The 21,168-nt window shown below is 53.1% G+C and overlaps 1 protein-coding gene across 3 annotated transcripts in view; it reads left to right on the top strand.

Moving 5' to 3' along the window:
- Slc6a17 (solute carrier family 6 member 17) overlaps positions 1–12,438 on the top strand; it is a 46,498-nt gene extending 34,060 nt beyond the window's left edge. For all 3 annotated transcript variants that reach the window (XM_006979501.4, XM_076574793.1, XM_076574792.1), the window contains exons 7-12: positions 2,383–2,624; positions 2,881–3,073; positions 5,277–5,469; positions 6,064–6,223; positions 7,801–7,963; positions 8,459–12,438. In XM_006979501.4, coding sequence (XP_006979563.1) covers positions 2,383–2,624; positions 2,881–3,073; positions 5,277–5,469; positions 6,064–6,223; positions 7,801–7,963; positions 8,459–8,827 — 1,320 coding nt within the window. In that variant the 3' untranslated portion in view covers positions 8,828–12,438. The remainder of the gene's footprint in view (positions 1–2,382; positions 2,625–2,880; positions 3,074–5,276; positions 5,470–6,063; positions 6,224–7,800; positions 7,964–8,458) is intronic.
- Positions 12,439–21,168: the final 8,730 nt, after the last annotated feature.

The raw sequence follows: 21,168 nt of genomic DNA, 5'->3' as shown, positions 1-21,168 counted from the left end.
ACACACACACACACACACACACACACACACACACACACAGAGAGAGAGTGAAAAGGCGTTGGACATGATGGTGCACACAGGGAAAGCATGAGCTTTCAGGGAGTCTGAAGTACACAGCGAGACCCTTTCTCAAAAGACAAACATCAGCGAAAACCAGACCTTCCCCTGTGCACATGTGGTAGCCCACAGCAGTGCAGGAAACCCCGTCCCTGTTTCCTGGACCACTGATACAGCAGCATCCATCCTTCGGCACCCTCCCCTCTGGCTTCTCAGGGAAAGCAGGGCTATCAAGTCAGGAGCCCCCCAAATGACGGGCAGAAACTGGGTGTACAGACCAGCTTGCACCTGTCCTGTCCTTCACCCTCCTCCATTTCTAATGAGTAGTTCAAAGGGCTCTTGTGGAAGACAACTCCATCCCCATTCCCTGCATCCCTGTCCCCAACTAGTTTGTGTATCTGATCATCAAGCCTTAGTGCCCGAAACAAACAAACAAAAAATGACAATATAGAAAAACAACACTGATTTCACTGGTTTTTCCTAATGATGCCCTTTCAGCTGCCCAAGGCTGGCCTCTCCAAGGGCTAGTTTATATGCCTGGTTCTTTCCGTATGCTTCTTGTCTCCCTCCCCCCACCTGGCTCCAGGGCCTCTGGATCTCTGAACAGCTAATCCCACCTGTGACCTCCTGACCTCTGACTTCCTCTCTGGGGATCTGTCCCTGGGAACACTGACCTTCCTTCTACAATGTACCACCCCAGGTTTTCCCCCTTATGCGTCTCCTGCTCCCTTTGAGATGACTTCCTCTTCCTGGCATGAAACTCTAGAGATGGAGTTGGCCTGAGGCTCAGTCCCCTCCTCACTCTCTGTCTATAGTTTTACTTCCTACAGGGACACGCGCTAGTCCCAGCCTCCATCTCCAGATGTGCTCTCTACTAAAACTGTCCAGCTCCCTACTCAACATCTCCCAGCACGTTAAACTCAGCCTCTCTAAACCTGCTGTCTAGACCTGTTCTGCCCAGCACCACGGACCTTCTCTTCCCTCAGCCCCATCTCCAGGCACACCACAAACATGGCCTCCCAGTCTAGCATACCCATCTCAGTCCATCTTTAAGGTCTTCATCTCTCCCTTTTAAATCTCTCCCTCAGCACCATCTGGCAAAGCCACTCCCACATGCCACTTGGACCTCCAGAAGGTGTTTCCTTGCAGCTTCCTGGCTATATACACCGGTTTCCTTGTGACGCACATCTAACAGCAGCCTTCTTTCCTCAGCCCCTTAGTGCATCCGGGATCAAGTGTTCTTAGGATGAATACAGAGATCTCCATAAGCCTTTGACTCTGGGTTTTCTCAGCACCACTTGAACTAGCCTCCCCACACTGTCCCACCTGTACCTGCCTCACCTGGGCTGCCTCACTGTCCCTTCCCAAACATACCTGCGGACTTGTACTATCTCATAAGAACCACCCCACCTGCTCCACTGTACCTGCATCACCTCTCCTGCCCACATCATCCCACCTGCACCACCTGCTCCACTGTATCTGCATCACCTCTCCTGCCCACATCATCCCACCTGTACCACCTGCTCCAGCCCACCTGCATCACCTCTGCTGCCCACATCGTCCCACCTGCACCACCCCACTTGCTCACCTCACCTTCCCCCTACCTGTGCCAACACATGTATATCACTTCATGGTCCAGCCACACCCCCTCATTGTGTAACCACCTTAGGCACTTCCACACCCCTTTATAGGCCACCCTGTGCTCACACTGACCTCTCTTCCCCAATATTCTTCTCACCTCTGTTGTCACCGGTCAGATGACCAGCTTGAGGATTCCCTCCCCTGGGCAGCATCCCTCACCTCCTGATCTTCCTGTCACAGGCATTCTGAGCACTGAGTACCTGACTGCCCAGCCCTTGCCATATTTGCAATTTTGCAGCTGTTGGTGGGATCAGTTTCCCCATGTCCATCTCTCCAACTAGACCACAAACCCCAAGGATGCTGGAACCCTGCCTATTTCGTTCTCCTTGGCTCCTACCTTGAGGAATGAAGAGTGAAAGAACCTTTGGTTTGAAAAAGGCTTTGGAAAGCTCCATGCCACCCAAATGCTCCATGCCTTCCAAATGCTTACAGTTCAGCCTCCCGTATAAGCACTCAGCATTTTTAAATGTTTGAGGTTGACATTCTCATCCATCCTTTGTGCTTGAGGAGGCTGAGGCTTGGAGGAATTAGGTGAATTGCCCAGAATCTCACAGTCATAGATACTTAGTACCAGGCCCTATCGCATCAACTCGTTTGAGGCTGAGGAAAGGATGGGGATGGTGCGCACATGAGTAAAACCATCATCTCTTTGTCTCCTTCTTTGCTCCTGTGGTCACCCCCTAGCTGGACAAGATGCTGGACCCCCAGGTGTGGCGGGAGGCAGCCACACAGGTCTTCTTCGCCCTGGGGCTGGGCTTTGGAGGTGTCATCGCCTTTTCCAGCTACAACAAGCAGGACAATAACTGCCACTTCGATGCTGCCCTGGTGTCCTTCATCAACTTCTTCACCTCGGTGCTGGCCACCCTCGTGGTGTTTGCTGTGCTGGGCTTCAAGGCCAACATCATGAATGAGAAATGTGTGGTCGAGTAGGTGCCATGGCCCCTCCGGTCCCTCCTCCCCCGGCCTGCCTCACACGGGGGTAGTGGGTGGGCTGGGCAGGGTGAGAGGTCCCCTCCATCCCATCAGGGATGAGAGCATCATCTTCCTCAGCCCTGGTCCACAAAGACAGGCTCCTGGAGGTTTCTGTCTGTGGCCTGTGGGTGCCCTGCCTGGGTTCCTGGGAGGGGCCTCTCGGGTCCGACTCCCACCTCCTTACCTGGCCCTGCCCTCTTTGCAATGCAGGAATGCTGAGAAAATCCTAGGGTACCTCAACTCCAACGTCTTGAGCCGGGACCTCATCCCACCCCATGTCAACTTCTCACACCTGACCACCAAGGACTACTCAGAGATGTACAACGTCATCATGACTGTTAAGGAAAAGCAGTTCTCAGCCCTGGGCCTGGATCCCTGCCTCCTGGAGGATGAGCTGGACAAGGTACCGAAACAGACTGCCCTTCCCAGCATAGGCAGGAACCCGAAGATAGGTTTAGTGCCTGGAGCTTGGGAACAGGCTGTGAAAGGCTGAAAACAGGCAGTGGTTTTTAACCTTCCTCATGCTGCGACCCTTTAAGACAGTTCCTAATGTTGTGATGACCCCCCAACCATAAAATTATTTCATTGCTACTTCGTAACTATACTTTTGTTACATTTGTGAGTCATAATGTAAATACCTGGTACACAGGATATCTTATAGGTGGCCCCCGTGAAAGGGTTGCTTGACCTCCAAAGGGGTTGTGACCCACAGGTTGAGAACCACCGCCACAGAGTCATTCCTTTACTAACAAGCGAAGACTCACTGTGTATACAGGTGGAGAAAGGCTGGAAGTGTCAGCCAAAGCTGCCCAGAGGGGAGCTTATGATTAGATGAAGGGCCACAGGAAACACTGAGATCCCAGGAGCCCTTGTCAGCTTGAGTCAGCTTCTGCATTTATTGAGCAGGCTTCCTGTACACAGGACCCTGTGTGTACAATCCACTTTGAACAGCACCTGTGAAACAGGTAATGTTAATTCCCTATAGTTCCCATTTCTTTTGATCCCGAGGCAGCTTTATGAATATCATTCCCAGTTTTATCAATAAGCAGCCTGTGGGTTGGAAGAGAGGGTTAATCAGGTTAATCAGCACCTCACAGCTAGTTAGTGAGCAAGCAAAAAAAAAAAAAAAAAAAAAATTCCAGGATTCTTGTCCCAGAGTCCTTGTCCTGCACCATCCCTTGAAACTTCTGCCCCCACCCCCAACTGCCTTCACGTCCACGGCCACAGCGACACTTAGCTCCTGGGCTAGAACAGAGATGCTGCCTTCCTCAGTAATGCTCGGGTCGAAGTGGAGATAACTTTCTCGTGTTTACATTTGCACCTCTGCAGTGGTAACAGGAAACAAACCCACAGATCCCGGGACTCTGGCTAGAGCCAAGGCTCAAGTTGAGGATAGAAAGCCCCATCAGCCCCTGAGTTTCTTCATGAGACCAGAAGCTTCCCATCGAGGTGTCTGAACACCACATCAAAGGCTGCTCCATGCTTGGAGATGCAGTTTTGTCGGTAGAGAGCTGGTCTAGCATCCCTGTGGTCCTGGGTTTTATTCTGTGCACTTTAAAAAAAGGATTAACAGAAGTAAAGCATAAAGACAGCTTCATTGGTCTAGGGAAGCTGCATCCCACCATCTCTGGCTTCTCTCCTGTGGTTGAGAACGAAGGAGCCCAACTAGCCATTCCCAGGCAACATCCTTTCCTTCCATGCTCTGTTCTCATGGGCATGATCTGATCCTCTGAAAAAAACTAAGAATATAGCAGGGTTTCCACACAATGAAACCTCAAGAGTATCTAAATGACATCTCAGGTGGGACCATGTGTTTCCTCAATATCACAGGACAGTTATGAGTGACGTGAGCAGGCAGTGTGTGGGCAGGTGCCTGTGAGAAGGGCCTCTGTGTTAAAGCAATGACTCCCTACTCGGACTGTCCATAACCCCCCCCAACGCCACCCCCCCCAGATGTATAAAACCTCACTCCAGCTTAACCCTAGACCAATGAAAGCATTGTCTGCAGGAGACTCTGACACAGAGTGAGTATTTAAAGAATTCAGTTGCTTCCATTGGACAGCTGAGCCTGAGTGTATTGTATTAAGGTCTGGAGTTCAGCAGTTCAGAACTGGGAGTGGTCATTGTGGCTGCATCATCAGTGAAGATGATGTCTTAGACGTACAGAGTCTCACGTTGTGTGTGTTTCTAGATGGGAGCATCTTCGCCTGGATCACTGGGGTCCTTAAACACTCTGTAGATTCTAGGTCCCCCAGGGAAACTCTCAGGGACTTAAAAAAATATTTTGGTTTAGTTTGGTTGCTTTGAGACAGTCTTAATCTGTAGTCCAGGTTAGCCTGAAACTCAGTGTGAAGTCCAGACTGGCTTTGAACTCATGGTTCAGCCTCCTGAGTGCTGGAATTACAGGTGCGAGTCACTACAGCTAGCTTTCTTTGGAGATTTTGATACTCACTAAGGTTTGAGATCCATTCTCTCAAGCTGAAAGAGTTCAAGTGGCAATGGGGATTCCTGTGAAAGAGGGGACGGTGATTCCCGTTCCTCCAGAGGGAAAGGAGGCAGGGGACTTCTGGAGTAAGGGTGGCTCCCACTCTCTGCCCCACCCTCAGTCTGTGCAGGGCACAGGCCTGGCCTTCATCGCCTTCACTGAGGCCATGACACATTTCCCGGCCTCCCCCTTCTGGTCTGTCATGTTCTTCCTGATGCTCATCAACCTGGGCCTGGGCAGCATGATCGGGACCATGGCAGGAATCACCACACCCATCATCGACACCTTCAAGGTGCCCAAGGAGATCTTCACAGGTAACTAACTCCCTGTTGCCCTGCCAGACACCAGCCCAGCATGCACATGACAATTAGGTTCTGAATTGATTGGGCAATTCAGCACCCCATCTGCAGAAGGCTCTCCCCCGTGACTGTAGACAGTTGGACCTGGATGTGCCATGCAGCTACCCACACTGTCAGGATACCTGTCTACCTCCTCCCTGCATCCCTCGGGGGTAGGAGTCTGGCAGAACATCTTCCTACTCTCAAATGGGAAAACTAAGGTTTCCTGGGGAAGGATTGTAGGACCAATCAGTTGAATCATCTCAATTCAATTCAGTGTTTAAGTGGAGCAGCTCTCTTGAGCCTGGGGCTGTGCCAGGAGCGGGGAGCATGGGGGAAGAATACCGAGTTTACGCCTTCCTCAAGAGTCTCCTGCCTGATCTAGGGGGAACTCAGAGGCTCAGCCTCCAGCACATTCTCCTGCAGGGCTGGGTCAGTGAATCCTAGAGGAGGCAGACTGCAGGCCTGCTTGGGAGCAGTGTGGTGGGAGGTGGCTAGGTCTCCCAGAGTCCCCAAGCCCCACCCCACCCTGCGCCTGTGCCCCCACACCGGCCTCTCGGCTCTCTGTAGTGGGCTGCTGTGTCTTTGCATTCTTCGTGGGGCTGTTGTTCGTCCAGCGCTCCGGAAACTACTTTGTCACCATGTTTGATGACTACTCGGCCACCCTGCCACTCACCGTCATCGTCATCCTTGAGAACATCGCTGTGGCCTGGATCTATGGAACCAAGAAGTAAGGAGGTCATCGAGGAGTGGTGGGGACAGGTTGTGGGGGGGGGAGCTTTCTGGGGAGTCCTGTGTTCTCATGGCTGCTTGTGAAAGGGGTAAGAGGTTATGGACCATCAGAGCTAAAGGGCCCCTTGGCACAGGGAAACTGAGGCCTCTCAAGAGGACATGAATACTGGAGGCTACTTGGTTAGTAAGAGACAGAGCCATGCTAAGGACCTTGGGAATCCTAGGTTCAGGTCCTGATGTCAGCCTAAACAACTAACTTCCCCAGCCCTTTGCCGAATGCCAGCCCTTGGATGACCTCTAAGATGGTTTAGCACTTGGTTGGGATTCCAGGCCCCTGCCCTCAAGAGTCGGTAGACTTCAGCAGCCAGCCTGCTTTATAACTTGAAGGTATGGTTTTTTGGCCTCATGGGGAAAGAGGATTTAGCAATAAGGTCCGATCTGATTTCAAGGCCTGACCCCAAGGCAGGTCTCCACTTACTGTCAGCTCTTGTTTATGGTCAGCTCTGCATTCCCAGGGACTTCTGGGACTGCCAGCTTTCTACTCCTTAGTGTTTACCGTGTCCACTGTCCTTGTCCTCAGAGGGACTCAGGCCTTCCACCACTCACTCAGCCTGACCCTCCTGGTTGTCCAGATGGGTTTGGAATCCACAGGGGACGTGGGCTTCCTGGGAGAGCACACACAGGAGGAGAGGCAGGAAGCTTACGAAAAGGAGCCCCCAAGAAGGTGTGATGACAAATGCCTATTATTCCATCACATGTGAGGCTGAGGCAGGGTTGCCATGAGTTCGAGGCCAGCCTGGGCTACAGAGTAAGCCCCTGTTTAAAAAACAACAGAAGGGAAGGAAGGAAGGGCAAATGGGAAGGAGGGATGAGAAGGGAAGAAGAAGGGAAGGAAGGAGGAATCCATATCCACCCCACGAGCCAGGGCTGCAAGACCCTGCTGGAAGGACTCTGACTGTGGGTGCCGTGGACTCCTGTGCAGTTTGTGGAAGCTCTCCTGCTAGTCTCATAGTATTACTTTTAAATGCACACGATAAACCATCTCTACATAATTCTACAGAAAGCTCATGGTCCTGAAAACTGACCGAATGTTGTTTAGTGTAGTTTAACATGTGCTCTATTTTTACCGCCATAAGTCTGGAGATCTAGTTGTGGGTCTAGTCATAACTGTAATTTAAAAGCAGTGATGGATAGAAGTGTTTCTAGGCATCTTCAATTAACTGGCATATGATAAGAAAATGTCTGATTCAATCTACTTGTGACAAAGTCACAAGTACTGTTAACACTCTTGAGGTTGCTTGCACTTATAATAGAAGGAATGACCGGGTTCAGTTAGTGCAATTGAGGTAAAGATGAGTTTTGTGTAGCGCACACATAGCCTGCCTGCCGCCTGGAATTCCAGCGCAGAGTCTGGTTTACAGCTCTTGGGGTTTGGGAAGCTTCTTCCTTCCCATGCTAGGAAGGCGCGTTACTGCCTCTCCTCCAGCAGGGGGAGGCTTGAGCACGGCGGGTGGGAGGCGGCTGTGCTCAGTGGTGAAGGCACCAACGCTTGTCGTCTTCGGCTGTGCCTGGCAGGTTCATGCAGGAGCTAACGGAGATGCTGGGCTTCCGACCCTACCGCTTCTACTTCTACATGTGGAAGTTTGTGTCTCCGTTGTTCATGGCTGTTCTCACCACAGCCAGCATCATCCAGCTGGGGGTGTCGCCCCCAGGCTACAGTGCCTGGATTAAAGAGGAGGTGAGCCGTGGCCCCCACAAACCCCAGAGTCCCTTGTATGTATCCTCTCGGGCCTTTAGCGTAGCAGATGATTGGAGCGAGCCTTTCTAGGACAGCTGCTCGGTGACAGGTCTCACCAGGTGCCTTGGACTCCTGATGTGCAGTCTTGAGGACAACCCTAAGAAGTGCCATGATTCCTCTCGCATAACTGGAGAGACGGAAGCCCAGCAAACTCAGCACACTTCTTGGGTGCTCTAAGGCAGTCTCTCTTCATGTCTGGGGAGTGGGATTTCCTGCCCTCCCTACAGATGTAGACACTGAGGTCCCCTTTAACCAAGGTGACTTACTGAACTCAAGTAGCACTCCCCGGGGACACCATCTCTCCTGCTGCTTGGCCAGGGTGGAGGGAGGCGAGGAAGGGAGGCCATGGGCAAGGGTGGGAAAAGATCAGCCTCTAGGCTTGGGGGCGGGGCATTGTCCGGTGCCCTGCAGCATCCTTCCTGCTGTCAACCTTAGGCTGCTGAGCGCTACCTGTACTTCCCCAACTGGGCCATGGCACTGCTGATCACCCTCATTGCGGTGGCCACCCTGCCCATCCCTGTGGTGTTCATCCTACGGCACTTCCACCTGCTGTCCGACGGCTCCAACACCCTCTCTGTGTCCTACAAGAAGGGCCGGATGATGAAGGACATCTCCAATCTGGAGGAGAATGATGAGACCCGCTTCATCCTCAGCAAGGTGCCCAGTGAGGCGCCCTCCCCCATGCCCACCCACCGCTCCTATCTGGGGCCCGGCAGCACATCACCCCTGGAGACCAGCGGCAATCCCAACGGACGCTATGGAAGTGGCTACCTCCTGGCCAGCACCCCCGAGTCAGAGCTGTGACCACTGCTCCATCCTGCCTGCCTCCCCTCAATACCCAACCTGCCCACTTGGCTGGGCCTGGCCTCTTCCTCCCTGGTAGCCACCAGACCCAGGCCAATCCAAGGAGAGAGGATCTGCCCTGCCTTGTTCCCCACCCAAGTCCCAGCAGACTCCCTGCCTATGAGCAGGGGACTGGGGACAATTCCACCCCCTTTTCCAGGCCTCCACCCCATGTAACTTTTTGAGAACTGTTGCCAAGTAGCAGCCATGTAACCACACCAGTCCCAGTATGGGGGAGCTTCAAGTGGGCACCTTAGGAGTCACTACCCCCTTCTCCCTGTAAACCTACCACTTGCAGTTCTCAGGTCTTGGGGGGGGGGTCACTTTGTGCTGCTGGTCATGGCGGTAGTGGGCAGAGGCTTTGGGGCCGAGGGCGCAGGAGGCAGACTTGAGCCCAGTCTGCTGTAAGAACAGGATGCATCATCCTGTCCAACCCAGCGTGGCTGCTCCTGAGCGGAGACGGAGGATAGGGACACGTGTGTCAGGACTCAGGCGTTGACTTGGCAGGAGGTGGACGGAAGCCCCTCGATTCTGTCTCATGAGATAGGCGGTACCCTCAGGCTCGAACAGGAACCTTGGCCTTGTGAAAGGAACGACTCTGCAGCCAGCTCACAGGATCTTCGAAATGTCTCTGTTTTCCCCTGCCAGGGGCAGATGGGGTATGTTCCCGAGTCTGCCTGGGAGCATGGTGGAGGGGGTCACCTTAACTAGGGGGTTAGCCACTTTTCAATCTCCACTATCCAGCCTGGAGCCAGGGGCAGTGGTCTTTGCCTCTGTCCCGGAGAGAGAAGGAGCAGTGCACGGTGAGGTTTCCAGAGCACAATTTGAAGGTTCCCAGCACAATCTAGCTTTAGAGCACAAGCGAAACACTCTCTTCCGCTCTCGTCTGGAGCTCAGATTTCCTCTTTAGTGGCAGCTTCTCCCCTGGAATGGGGGTTCCTGGAGTTCAGGGCCTCACCAGGAACCCTCGTTTCTAGGGAGAGATGGGTAATTTCACCGCCCCTTTGGGCCGCCACTCACTCTCCTTGTTGCAAAGCACAGCCACCAGTGTGCACGTCACGGTCACGTGCACCTTGGAAACCTTCCCCAAACTCCCCTAGCCTGTCCAGAGAAGTGGCACAGGTAATTCTGGGCAGGAGGCTCCCGGGGTGGGGGTGGGGTGTTAGGAAGGTGTGGGGGCAAGGCAGAGCCTCTGGCCGTAGGCCCCGAAGGAAGATGCAGCCTCTGGCTGTGTCTCTGACCTCCTTTCAAAGCTCCCCTGGGAGAGGGGCTCTTTCCGAGCAGCCTGTAAGGACTCAGAAGCTGACCTGAGAATCTGAGTATCTCCACAGTATAACCTCAGAGAGAAGGTGTATGAATATATATGGCTGGCAGACTACGATGGATGGACGGATGGATGGGTGGATAGATGTCTCTGCCTATGAAAGTTCTGGTGGGCAGGAACAGACCTGGGCACCTTTCAGAGTTTCCTGGGTCATTTTTGTGGCCCTGAGTTCCCTCAGTACGGAGAGCGGCAGACTGGGACCATGTGCCCACGGTCTGCTCCTATACCTCCTGGTTACCTCCCTTCCTAGCCTGAGAGGTCCATCCCCCCAGCCTGCCGGCTCTCTTTCCCCTCAGTTCCTCACACCTTCTCTCCCTTCTGGCCTTCTGGGTCCCATCTGTCCTAGTCTTTAAGGTGAGAGGGAGTCCGCATCTCCCTAAAGAGATGAGCTTTTGGGTCACAGCATCCCATTATCGGCCCCCTCACCTGACAACACCTCCTACTTGGCCCCATGCCTAGTCCCAAGCAGAATTAGAAGACGGGAAAACCAGGCCCCAGCCGAGACTCCACCATCCATACTCCTCTCCACGCTATTTCTGTTGTACATTCAATCTGTACGTGTGGGTGTAAACGCTGTGAAATGACAAACCCCATATTATACTGTGGCTGGTGGACTATTTTCATCCTCAGTGCTGTACAGATCTATTTTCATTGTATATTTGATATATTTTTAATTTTGTAGCGTGGCTGGGCCAGGCCCCAGCCTGTGAGCTTGCAGTGAGTGGGGGGAGGGGGAGCTGAGCCAGGGCTGTTTGCTTATGCATTGTGGGCTCTGTAGTGTTTGTTACAGTCTTCTGCAGTAGGCCAGAGCCTGCCCTGGCTCCTCTGCATCTTTGCTGCGAGTTGGACATAGGACCCAGCTCTCTCTCTCTCTCTCTCTCTCTCTCTCTCTCTCTCTCTCTCTCTCTCTCTCTCTCTCTCTCTCTCTCTCGTGTGTGTGTGTGTGTGTGTGTGTGTGTGTGTGTGTGTGCTACATTGGTAGGTGTGAGTGCATAAGGTGCTGATCTGTGACGCCCCCCCCCCCTCCCCAGTGTTCACCACTTCTGAAGACCCGGGTCTTTCTCTCAGCTCTCTGGGGGAGGCCTCAGGACAGGTGCTTCTGAGAGACTAGCTGTGGGGAAAGGCATGTGTTTCCTACAGGTGACTCATTGTCACGACACCTTTGGTGGGAAGGAGGGCCTCGGGTGGGGAGAAAGCCCTGTGTATTTTCCAGTCAACCTTCTGTTGCCCACACTGGAGTCACATGGTCTTCGGCAGACAGTACTGGGTTTCTTGGGGTGGCTGCCTGAGGGAGGCGGCTCTGGGCCCTTCTGTCCTGCATTTGTCCTTGAGAAACAGTCCTGAGTGCCCAAGAAAACAGCAGCTGCTTCTTAGACCTCTGCTGGTTTCTCGGGAGAGCTGAGGCGGAGCCAGCAGACCATCGAAGACCCAGCCTCCGCTTCCTTGGAGGAACTGGCAGCGAGGGCCAGGTCTCCAAGACTTCGCCAAGGGTCCCCACTGCCACCAGTTGATGCTGCCCATACAGTACCCACCAGGAGACAAGGGGTTTCAGGGGCTGTGAGTCAGTTGAGTTGGGCAGAGATACACCTAAGGATTCCTTGTTTCTGCCTGTCTCCCAGCCCCAGGCACCAGGAGCCCTCAGCCCTCCTCAGGGAGATAGCATGAAGCCTGAGGCCCAGTTTGGGTGGCGGGGGAGACAGGAGGCACAGAAGGTAATGCGGGTGAGCTTGGCTTCTGCCATCAAGCAATAAATCTTCAGGGGCTGCTGCTTTTAAAGTGCCAGGAAACGCCCTCCAGAGGCAGCCTGTGTGAGCCCCAAGGCTGCGAGTCAGACCCCATGCAGGCCTGCAGTATTACAGGCAGGGACGGCCCTTCTTCCCTTCCTCACCACACCCCTCCCCCAGCCAGCACAGGCCCCACTGTGAAAAGAGGAGAGCGAGAAGATTGCAATACACCCGACTGGACTCTGTGCACTGCTGGGTCCCTCCTCTTAGGTCTGGAATGCCAGGGAGTGGGGAGGAGGGCCCAGGGTCATTTCTCACGACAAGGCCTGCTTTGTACAGACCTATCAGGCAATCCCTTCAGGTCCTGGCCCAGGTTCAGAACAGTTTTAAGTCCATGTGTCCTGGATTGGTCAGAGCCCTGAGACTGGATACTCAGCCCAGGAGAAGGGATGAGTCCTTGTCATGCCAGGGCCCCTCCTCCATCTCCCCTACCCTGGTGTACAATAAAGTGTCTGTTCTTACCACCCTTTCTTGCCTTTCTTATACTTACAGGAGTGAGGGGAGCCGAGGGAGGTTTGGGGACAAACGCTTGTTTTAGGGTGGGGTCGGGGCAGTATTCTTGTGGGTGCTGGCTGAGAAATTGGGGGATGGATATACAGTCAGTTTCCTAGGTATTAACAATGTGCGCACTGTGCTTGGCCTTACTGTGTCTCAGCAACTCTGGACATCTGAGATCTTTCCTCTGGGGGAAATGCTTGGAACCTATGTTTTTCCAGGTAAGGGAAGTGAGGCTCCATCTACTTTGAGGATGGTGGTTGGTGTCTTCTTCCAGGGCTTTCCAGGGGGCCATTCCTATCCTGCCTGGCTTCAGGAAAATACTCTATATGTCCACTCTGCAAGGATGGGTACCAGAGGTCCGTGGGGGAACACAAGAAAGGCAGAGGCCTGACTTGGTCCTTAGGTGAAGTGAGCTGATTCACAGCCAGCCACGTTCTGAGTTCTGAGAGAGTTACCCCTCACTTCAGCTGCTGTCCTTTGGAATCTTCAGTGGGAGCTCAAGGTGAGGTGTAACGTGGGGTAACCCTAAGTTTTGTTGCAGAAGCACTTACTGAATGCAGGACCATGAAGAACAGAGCAAGCTGGTGGCAGAAAAGCCCCTCTTCCCGCCTCCACTAGGAGCATAGTCTTCAGAAGAACCTCACTCTTACCTCACTCCATCCCAGGCTCATTCAGAACCTTCCATTTCCTTCCCCGCCACCTGTTGTTCCAAGAGCAGCCACCAGGTGGCAGGAGCCCCTTTCTGTCCATGCTTTTAGCCTGGGAACCCCCTCTTCAAGTGTCACTTACTCTGTGGGGTATTCACTGAACCGACCTTAAGAACACACCGTGCACAGTCCCCATGTTAGCCATAGACACCCCCCAAACAGGCAAATCAGCGCCCAGTGCCCCGAGTTTGGCCAAGGAAGGCACCTCTCTTGTCCCATCAAATCCCCCTTCTTCTCTCAAACAAGGGAATGTTCTAATACTGGACAAATTATCCCTTATACAGCTACTCTGTCTTTTTTTTTTTTTTTTTTTTTTTTTTTTTTTTTGGTAATTTTGGTTGAAATGGCAGTTGTCCTTCCGGGTGGGGTACGTAGACACTAAGACACAATATAGGAAGGGCTTTACAGCAGTGGAGCTCTGAAGCCAGGCATTCCTCAAAGTCAAGTTTAAGTTCAAGTGCCAGCTGAGTCTTGCCTTTCCTGAGAGACCTTAGGCTGGCTACTCAATCTCTCTGAGCCTACATTTTCTAATTTGGAAGGCGGGGGGGGGGGGGGGGGGGGGGAGGGGGAGGGAGGGGGAAGGGGGGAGAGAATTGTTTGAAGGAGATAACACACCCCGAACCAATTATTTCTTGCAGTGTTTCAAGTCAGCCCAAATGTTAAAATGGCCATCATACCATGATTTTGTGAGTGAGGAATTCCAGTACGGATTGGAGCAGCAGATGAGTGGAAACTAAGGTGGTATTCAGTTGGTAGAAGAGCTGGTGTGGAAGTCCCCTTTCTCACATGCATTCAAAAATCTAATTCTTGGGTGAAAATGGGTAAGAATGGGGTTCAGCCGGTCCTGCTGGTCAGAGCGACTTTCTGTAACTGACCTTTCTAACACGGTTCATTGCTAGTGGCCCCGACCAAGTTCTTACCTGATGACTCTAAGTGCCCAGGGAGCCCCTTTCAAGAGAAGAAAAATGGAAGCTAAGCTGAAAGCTGCCCGATTCTTAATGCTGGGGCTTGGGAATATATCACCGCCACCACAGTCTATGGGTCACAGCATCTGTTCACAGGGCACCCAGTCCTCACTGTAGATTGGGAATGGGAGGGTGCCCATAGAATAAACCCATTCTGGGACATTGGATGTCTCCACCATCCACCTTTGGCATCTTTGTGGAGCTTTTCCTGAGAGGCTCTCAGCTTTGAAGCACAGAACTGAGACACTAAATCTGATCTAATGAGGAGGTGAGTGGCTAAATTCGGGACCTGAATGGGGGCAATAAGTAGACAAGAAGGTGGTAAGGCCATGCTAAAGGCCGTGCGAGACAGCGTCTGCCTCATCTCACCCCAGGGGCAGGCAGTATGAGGTTGTTTCAGTCATGAGTCTGTCACCAGCCTTGGGGAGGCCACTTAACCCTCTGAACCTGTACGACAATAAAATCTCTTCCTTGAGATGCTGGAAGGAATAGATGAGCTCCGGAGGTACCAGGTGGAGCCTAGCATAGAAGTTTTTCCATAGGGGATCTAATATATGCTAATTAAGCAGATAATCTAATATATGCTAATTAAGTTTCGCCCATGCGATGAACCAGCATCCTAGGACTATTGTTAAAAGACAGTCTCAGCCTAACCCTGGAAGAAGCCAAGGAAGGAGGAAAGAGATGGTTCCCTTTCCAGGGAAGCAGGTGATCACCAATCCAGTCACTGTCCTGTTTCCTCCTTAGCCACAACCAGACACAGAGCCTCATCCAGCTCTAGCCACAGGCACGGGCTAAAGAATTCTATAAACTCCAAGAATGTGGCGGTTTGTTTGTTGGTGAATTCTCAAAGGCACCCCCATTCTTTAACTCTTCTCCCATTGGGAAGATTCTCTGTCTTTCCTCTTGAACCCGGGCAAGCAAATCTCTTCTGAGCAGCAGAAGATGGAGGAAGTAATGCTGTGTGACTTGCAAGGAAGGCCACGTCAACATGGGCAGTGTTACTTCCTCGAAGTGTTCTAGAGATGGCGGTTTCTAGGGGAGTTACCTGCTTTGTGACGTAGCCCAGGTACCAGAGACCACAGTGCTGGAAGCTGCGTGCTTGCCCTTCTGCTGACGCTTCAGCTGAGCTCTCGGCCGATGGCCTGTGTCAATCACCAGAATGGAGTGTGCCATATTGAACATTCAGCTCAAGAGCCTCGTATATCTGCAGTACCAATGGCCATGTGGTTGCAGCTGCAGGAGTTCCAAGTACTGCTCCACTGAGCCCTTCCTAACTTCCCGGCCCATAAATTAATGAATGAAAGAAAATGACGGTTAAACTTACATTTGAGGGTCAATTCGCCTCACGGTAAAAAATAACCAGGAAGTGAAGCTGAGGGCTGATCTGACCTAAGCACCTCATGTAACAGCTGAAGAAACAGAGGCCAGGGCTAAGAATACCTACAACCAGCCGGGCGGTGGTGGCGCACGCCTTTAATGCCAGCACTCGGGAGGCAGAGGCAGGCGGATCTCTGTGAGTTCGAGGCCAGCCTGGGCTACCAAGTGAGTTCCAGGAAAGGCACAAAGCTACACAGAGAAACCCTGTCTCGAAAAAACAAACAAACAAACAAAAAAACAAAAAACAAACAAACAAACAAACAAAAAACAAAACAAAAAACAAACAAAAAAAAAGAATACCTACAACCAAGCAGAGGGGAAACCGTGGCCAAAGCCTGGTTTCCTGACTTCTGATCAGTGTATTGTGTACCATGCTGCAAAGCCCTGATGGAAAGGACCCCCAACTGTCTCCTATTTCTAACCTTCCCCTCCTAATTCCTTGCATGGAGCATGACGCAGGTATTCAGAGTGCCTAGAATCCTACCAAACACTGAGAATCTACATAAAGGCTCAGGTCAGGCAGTGTTCCTTGTCTTGTACACAGTCACAATGAGACTTGGGGTGCCCACCTCCCGGTGGGGCCAGACACACGAGCTTAGGTGAGAAGGAACCTGGAAGAGGGAGAGAAGACGAGTTAGTCAACCAAAAACACATCATGAGTCAGATCACTCCATGTAGACCGAGTGCTAGCTGCAAAGCAGAAGGACCTGGTAGGAGTCTGCTCTCGGGCTCCCAGGGCCCTGGTCGGCAGGATAATGTGCCTTCCCTCATGTCCAGAGCTAATCTAAGAAGAGCCGATCCTTGCGTTTCATGACTACCGAACAAGAGCCTGGGTTTGAGTTGCCTCTCCAGACAGCTGCTCCCTTTTCTCCAGGATACTGCTGGAGGGGATCGGACCCATCAGTACTAATTAGCTACTCTACTGGAATGAATCCGTTTTTTTGGAACTTAGCCCAGGTAGGAGGAATCTGTACTTTTCTAGATGGAGCGATGTTGAATGCCAAGGAGTCATGCCAGCTGGGCCCTGCACTCGTGTGTGTGTGTGTGTGTGTGCGTGTGTGTGTGTGTGTGTGTGTGTGTGTGTGTGTGTGTGTGTGCGTGTGCGTGTGTGTGTGTGTGTGTGTGTGTGTGTGTGTGTGTGTGTGTATACACTCCTCAGCCCCAGCTGCCTCCCAGAGCCCAACAACCTTGAGGGAAAAAATATCTGTAGGGGGTCCCTTAAGCTGACTGCCCCTGCCTCTGTGATTCTCTTAAACACTGTCCTACATATGGAGACCACATGAGACTCCATGTTTTCTCTGTTCTTGGCCCAAACTCAGCTGGAGCTTCATCTCCAAGGTTTGCTGCTGCTGTATAGGCCTGAAATCCCCTAATAGGAACATGCCTATGAGGTAGCACCCGGTCCCTCCCAGCCCTATGACTCTAAGCCACTGTTTCTAAAACCCTGAGTTCCGAACCAGGCCTGAGCCTGTGATCTGCACCTTTTGGCCTCTCCTTTCCTAAGAGATAGAAAGGCATCAAAGGGCATCTGGAGTTCCCTGGGATTTTGAAAGCAAAACAGCCCTGTCTATAGCCCTTGTCAGAATCAGCGAAGCTGACCTCCACCTTGCCCAGAGTGCTCTGGGCCATTGTCTTAAGCAGATCCTTTCTAGAACCTTCCTGGGGCAGCTCTCACATTCGGTTTGGAGCCTGAGAGTCTGGGGGTGGGAGTAGAAGAATAAAATGAGCCGTTGAGCAAACACAGCCCCGGTCCTTCTCTTGCCCACCCTCCTCATCCTACACAGAATAAAAGGTCTGCCACATGTGCCTGGTGATGAGGTCCGATAAAGCAATTCAATTTGCTGGGCTGAGAGGGAGCAGGGTGTGCTGGGAAAGGATGCTGGCTCCTTGGCCTGGATCTGAAGAAGGAGAGGTTGGTCCCCAGAAGAATCTGGAATGCTAAAAAGAGATGTGGGTACCAAAGGACATAACTGCCCTGATAGCCATAGGCCAGCTCCTTGGCCTGGAGCCCCTCAGAAAAGGGGATCCCAAAGGAGTGTGGAGAAGTGATCAGATAGCTCCTGCCACCCTAAAGAGGGAGACCACATACATGCCCTTAACGGGGAAAGGCTTTAATTTTAGCCCCTCAGCTTCCCTTTGGACTCAGGAGAGGGGGGCTTCTTCAAGAGCCCCGCAAAGGAGAGAGGAGCCCAAGAGTTTGCACCAGTAAGCACACTCTAGATTTCAGCTTTGCCTTCTGACCTTCTTCTTCAGCTACCCCCCTAATTCTAGCTAGGAAACTTACTGCATCTGATATCTGATTCCACATTGTGAACTGACTCTAGATGCTCTTGCCTACCTACAGCGCCCCCCGCCCCCCCAAGGCATCCCCGGGTGAGAAAAGTAAAGATGAAGATGGGGAGAGCCGCAGGGGCTGGCGGTAGGCTTGCTTACTTTTTATAAGTGGTCAGGATCTTGGGGAATGGAGAACGGAGAGATTGGGCAGTATGCTGGGAATGTTGGGTTGGGGCTAAGCCCCGAGGTCTTGGAACCAACAGGAAACCCTGGACCAGCTGCTATCAGGAACCAATAGCAAGCAGCCGGTTTTCTACACAGCTAACTGCTTGGAGCAGAGGACAACCCAGTTAAGCACCACCAGGGGGCAGCACCCACCCACTCACAGTAGGGCAGGGGGCTCACATTTTCCAGAAGTGTGGGCTTGGGAGGGGAATAGCATTACCTCACACACGGAGCTGAGGGCAATACACCCAGAGACAAGGCCTATGAAGCAGGCTAGTTCAGAGCTTTAGAATAAGCTGTCAGTAGGGGCTGGCCCTCTTCCTCCTACAATACCATTACCATTTTTTTTTTTCTTGAGCTCTTCTTGGGACCCCCTAGTTCCAGACCAGCTTTCTCATCTCCCTCCCTTCCTCTGTCGCCTCTATTTTTCCTTCAGGCCCAGATTCCTCCTGCACTCTCCCCAGACACTCATCACCACCCCACCAGTACTGCAGAATAAAAGCACAGACTGGGGTTGGAGACGGGGGCTGTTTTATTGACAGGTGTGTGTTCGGTGTCTGGAATAGCTCTGGAAGGTAGTGTGTGTTCCATGGATACATGGATCAAGTTGGGGACGCCGTGCTGTGTCTTCTTTCTGCCTCACACCAGGCCCATCCACGTGCCCGATTTCTCGGGGTGAAGAATGGGAGGTGAAGGGAGGTTCCCAGGTTTTGCCAGGACACGGTCCTGAGAGAACTTGAGAGTCATCCGGACAGTCAGTTCTTTAATGTTCTTCTGGTAATTCTTCCTTTCTCACTCCAGCCCCGGCCAGCCCTGGATCTTCTCAGTCACGTTGCAGTATTTCTTTCTGCTGCAGCTAAACTCTGTAACACAGACAGCATGTCTAAGGTGTAAGAGGGTGCATGCGCACAGAGGATGCCCACAAATGAGTGCTTCTAACTGTAGTTAAGATGGTGGTCTGGCCCTCCCCTGCATGTTAGTACAGACCATCAAAGATTATCATTTGTTTTTTTTTTTAAACTTCATTCATGATGAAACCATTGCTTATAAAAATCCCTTGCACTTATGTTGGACTTTTAACCTCTCTCTGAAGAACAGGGAAGCCCCAGGCTTGTGGATAGTTTGTGGTTTCGTTTGCCCAGTATGGATGGGTGCTGCCTAATTCAGAAATCAGATGGTACACAAGTAGTATCAGGTATGATGTGTCAATCACCTTGTGCTTCTGTTTAAAAATCCTCTTTCTATCACCCAGAGTGCCTGAAGCAGAGAGAGGCAAAGGAGCTGGAGAGGGAGGATATTAAAGATATAGGTGGTTCTGGGATTTAAAAAAAAAAAAAAAGCTAAAAACTAGTGAATCTGGAAATTGCTTTGGGGACATGGCCAGTAAGATCCAGTGCTTCATGTTTTGGATATGGCAGCTTCTCAATTACTTAGCAAATGGATCCTCAGAGGCGAGCACTGTTTGTGTTATCAAGATGAAAAAACACAGAGCAGCCTAGAAGAACCCAGAGTCAGGAAGAGAAGACAGAAACGCAGGAAAAGGCAAAGTGCAAGGAATGGGGCAATAACAGAACCATAAGATGGCACAAGGCAGGGTGCGGCGCTTCCTATGTTCCCTTCATGGCACAGAGAGCCAGGCCTTCAACCTGATGATCTTCTGGGTCACAGGGCCACACTCAACACTTTTCTCCACCGAGAGCCGCAGGTCGAGGGCTTCCCTCCTAGACCAGAAGCACTTCTCTGCCCAAGGCCATGCTGTCCTGGCTCCAAGGTGGAGGCTGTGATGACTATGGCAGAGACCATGAATAGCCAGGTCTAGAACACCCAAGATATGGGGCCATGGTAGTCTGAAGGCCCTAACACTGTTTCTGGAGGGGGAGAGGACAGCCTCTTCTTTGATGAGGCTTACCACTCTATTCCATCCTGGTTTCCATTCAGTCACAATGAAGCCTTGAAATCGCAACGATACGATCGAATTAGCTGCAAGGGAGACACAGGTTAGGTTCTGTGTGAAAAGGCTTAGAGAAAGAGAGAGGTTAGAGGTCAGGAGTCGAGAGCGCTTGGGTGTCACCAAGGGCTGCAGTGGGTGGAGCTGAGGGCTAGGGAGAGGCGGGGAGTGGGGCCGAGAGGGGATGGCGGCGGAGGCGCGCAGGGGCGGCGCGCGGCGCTGGGCACTAGATGCGAGCGGGTTACGCGCCTCGGCTGGTTTGGGATGCGCGGATGAAGGCTGAGCTCCGCCGCCCCAGCTCCGCAACGTACCTAATCGGCCAGGCGCCGTGCCGCGCCCACCCCGCCCCGCGGAGGGCGCGCCGGGGTCAGGCGGGGCCTCGAGGAAAAGGCGCCACTTGGAGCGCCGCATCTGCTGCCATCGCGGGAGGGAGACGCAGAGCCCTCGGAGCCCTATTCCTCTTCCTCTGGCTTCCAGGCTCTCCCTCCCCTAGACCACCTCTCGCCCGCCCCTAACAGCGAGCCAAGGCCGGCGCCCCGCCCGGAGATGGGCAGGCGCGTAGATGGCGCGGCTCCCGGCGCCGCCAGATCGCAGGAACCCGGCGCCGGGGCGCTGCGCTGAGGCTCCCCCTTGGCGCGGCCCCGGATGCCTGCAGGTGTCCTTGGCCATTCGGCCGCCGCCCGGGATACTCCTGCGCCAGCGCCGGGTGCCTGGCTTTTCAGAGCAGCCCCGCCCTCCAGGCTCTGCGCTGCGCAGGACGCCCCGTCTGAGCCCCCCCCTCGTCCCGCCGCTGCCCCCGCAGCGCGGCACCCAGCCCGGCGCAGCTCCCGGCCGCGGACGCAGGACCCGGGCTCTCTGCTGCGGGCGCGCCTGTTTTCCTCCTGCTGCCGCCTGGTCCTGCACAGCCCCCGCCCGCTGGTCCCTCTCGCTCGGATCAGCCCCGCCCGCCATCGGTGCCCCGCGCTGGATTTATGAATGGGGGGAAGAGGCCACATGCAGCCACCGCCGCCTCGAGTTGACCGCACACTGCCGGGCCCCGCAGAGCTCCGACTACCCTAAGAGCATCCGCCTGGCCTCGGTAGCTGCTCCGAGGACTTGTTGCTGTTACGCTGCTGCCGCTGCCGCCGCCACCGGGAGAAAACCAGCCGCCTTCAGGCTCAGCGCGGTCTGGGAGCCAAAGGGTGGCCCGCGTGAGTG

The sequence above is a fragment of the Peromyscus maniculatus genome, chromosome 6 (genome assembly GCF_049852395.1).
Source record: "Peromyscus maniculatus bairdii isolate BWxNUB_F1_BW_parent chromosome 6, HU_Pman_BW_mat_3.1, whole genome shotgun sequence".
In the NCBI taxonomy this organism is placed as follows: domain Eukaryota; kingdom Metazoa; phylum Chordata; class Mammalia; order Rodentia; family Cricetidae; genus Peromyscus; species Peromyscus maniculatus.
The sequence above is the reverse complement of the archived record's forward strand: the minus strand, read 5'-3'. Positions and strand labels throughout refer to the sequence as shown.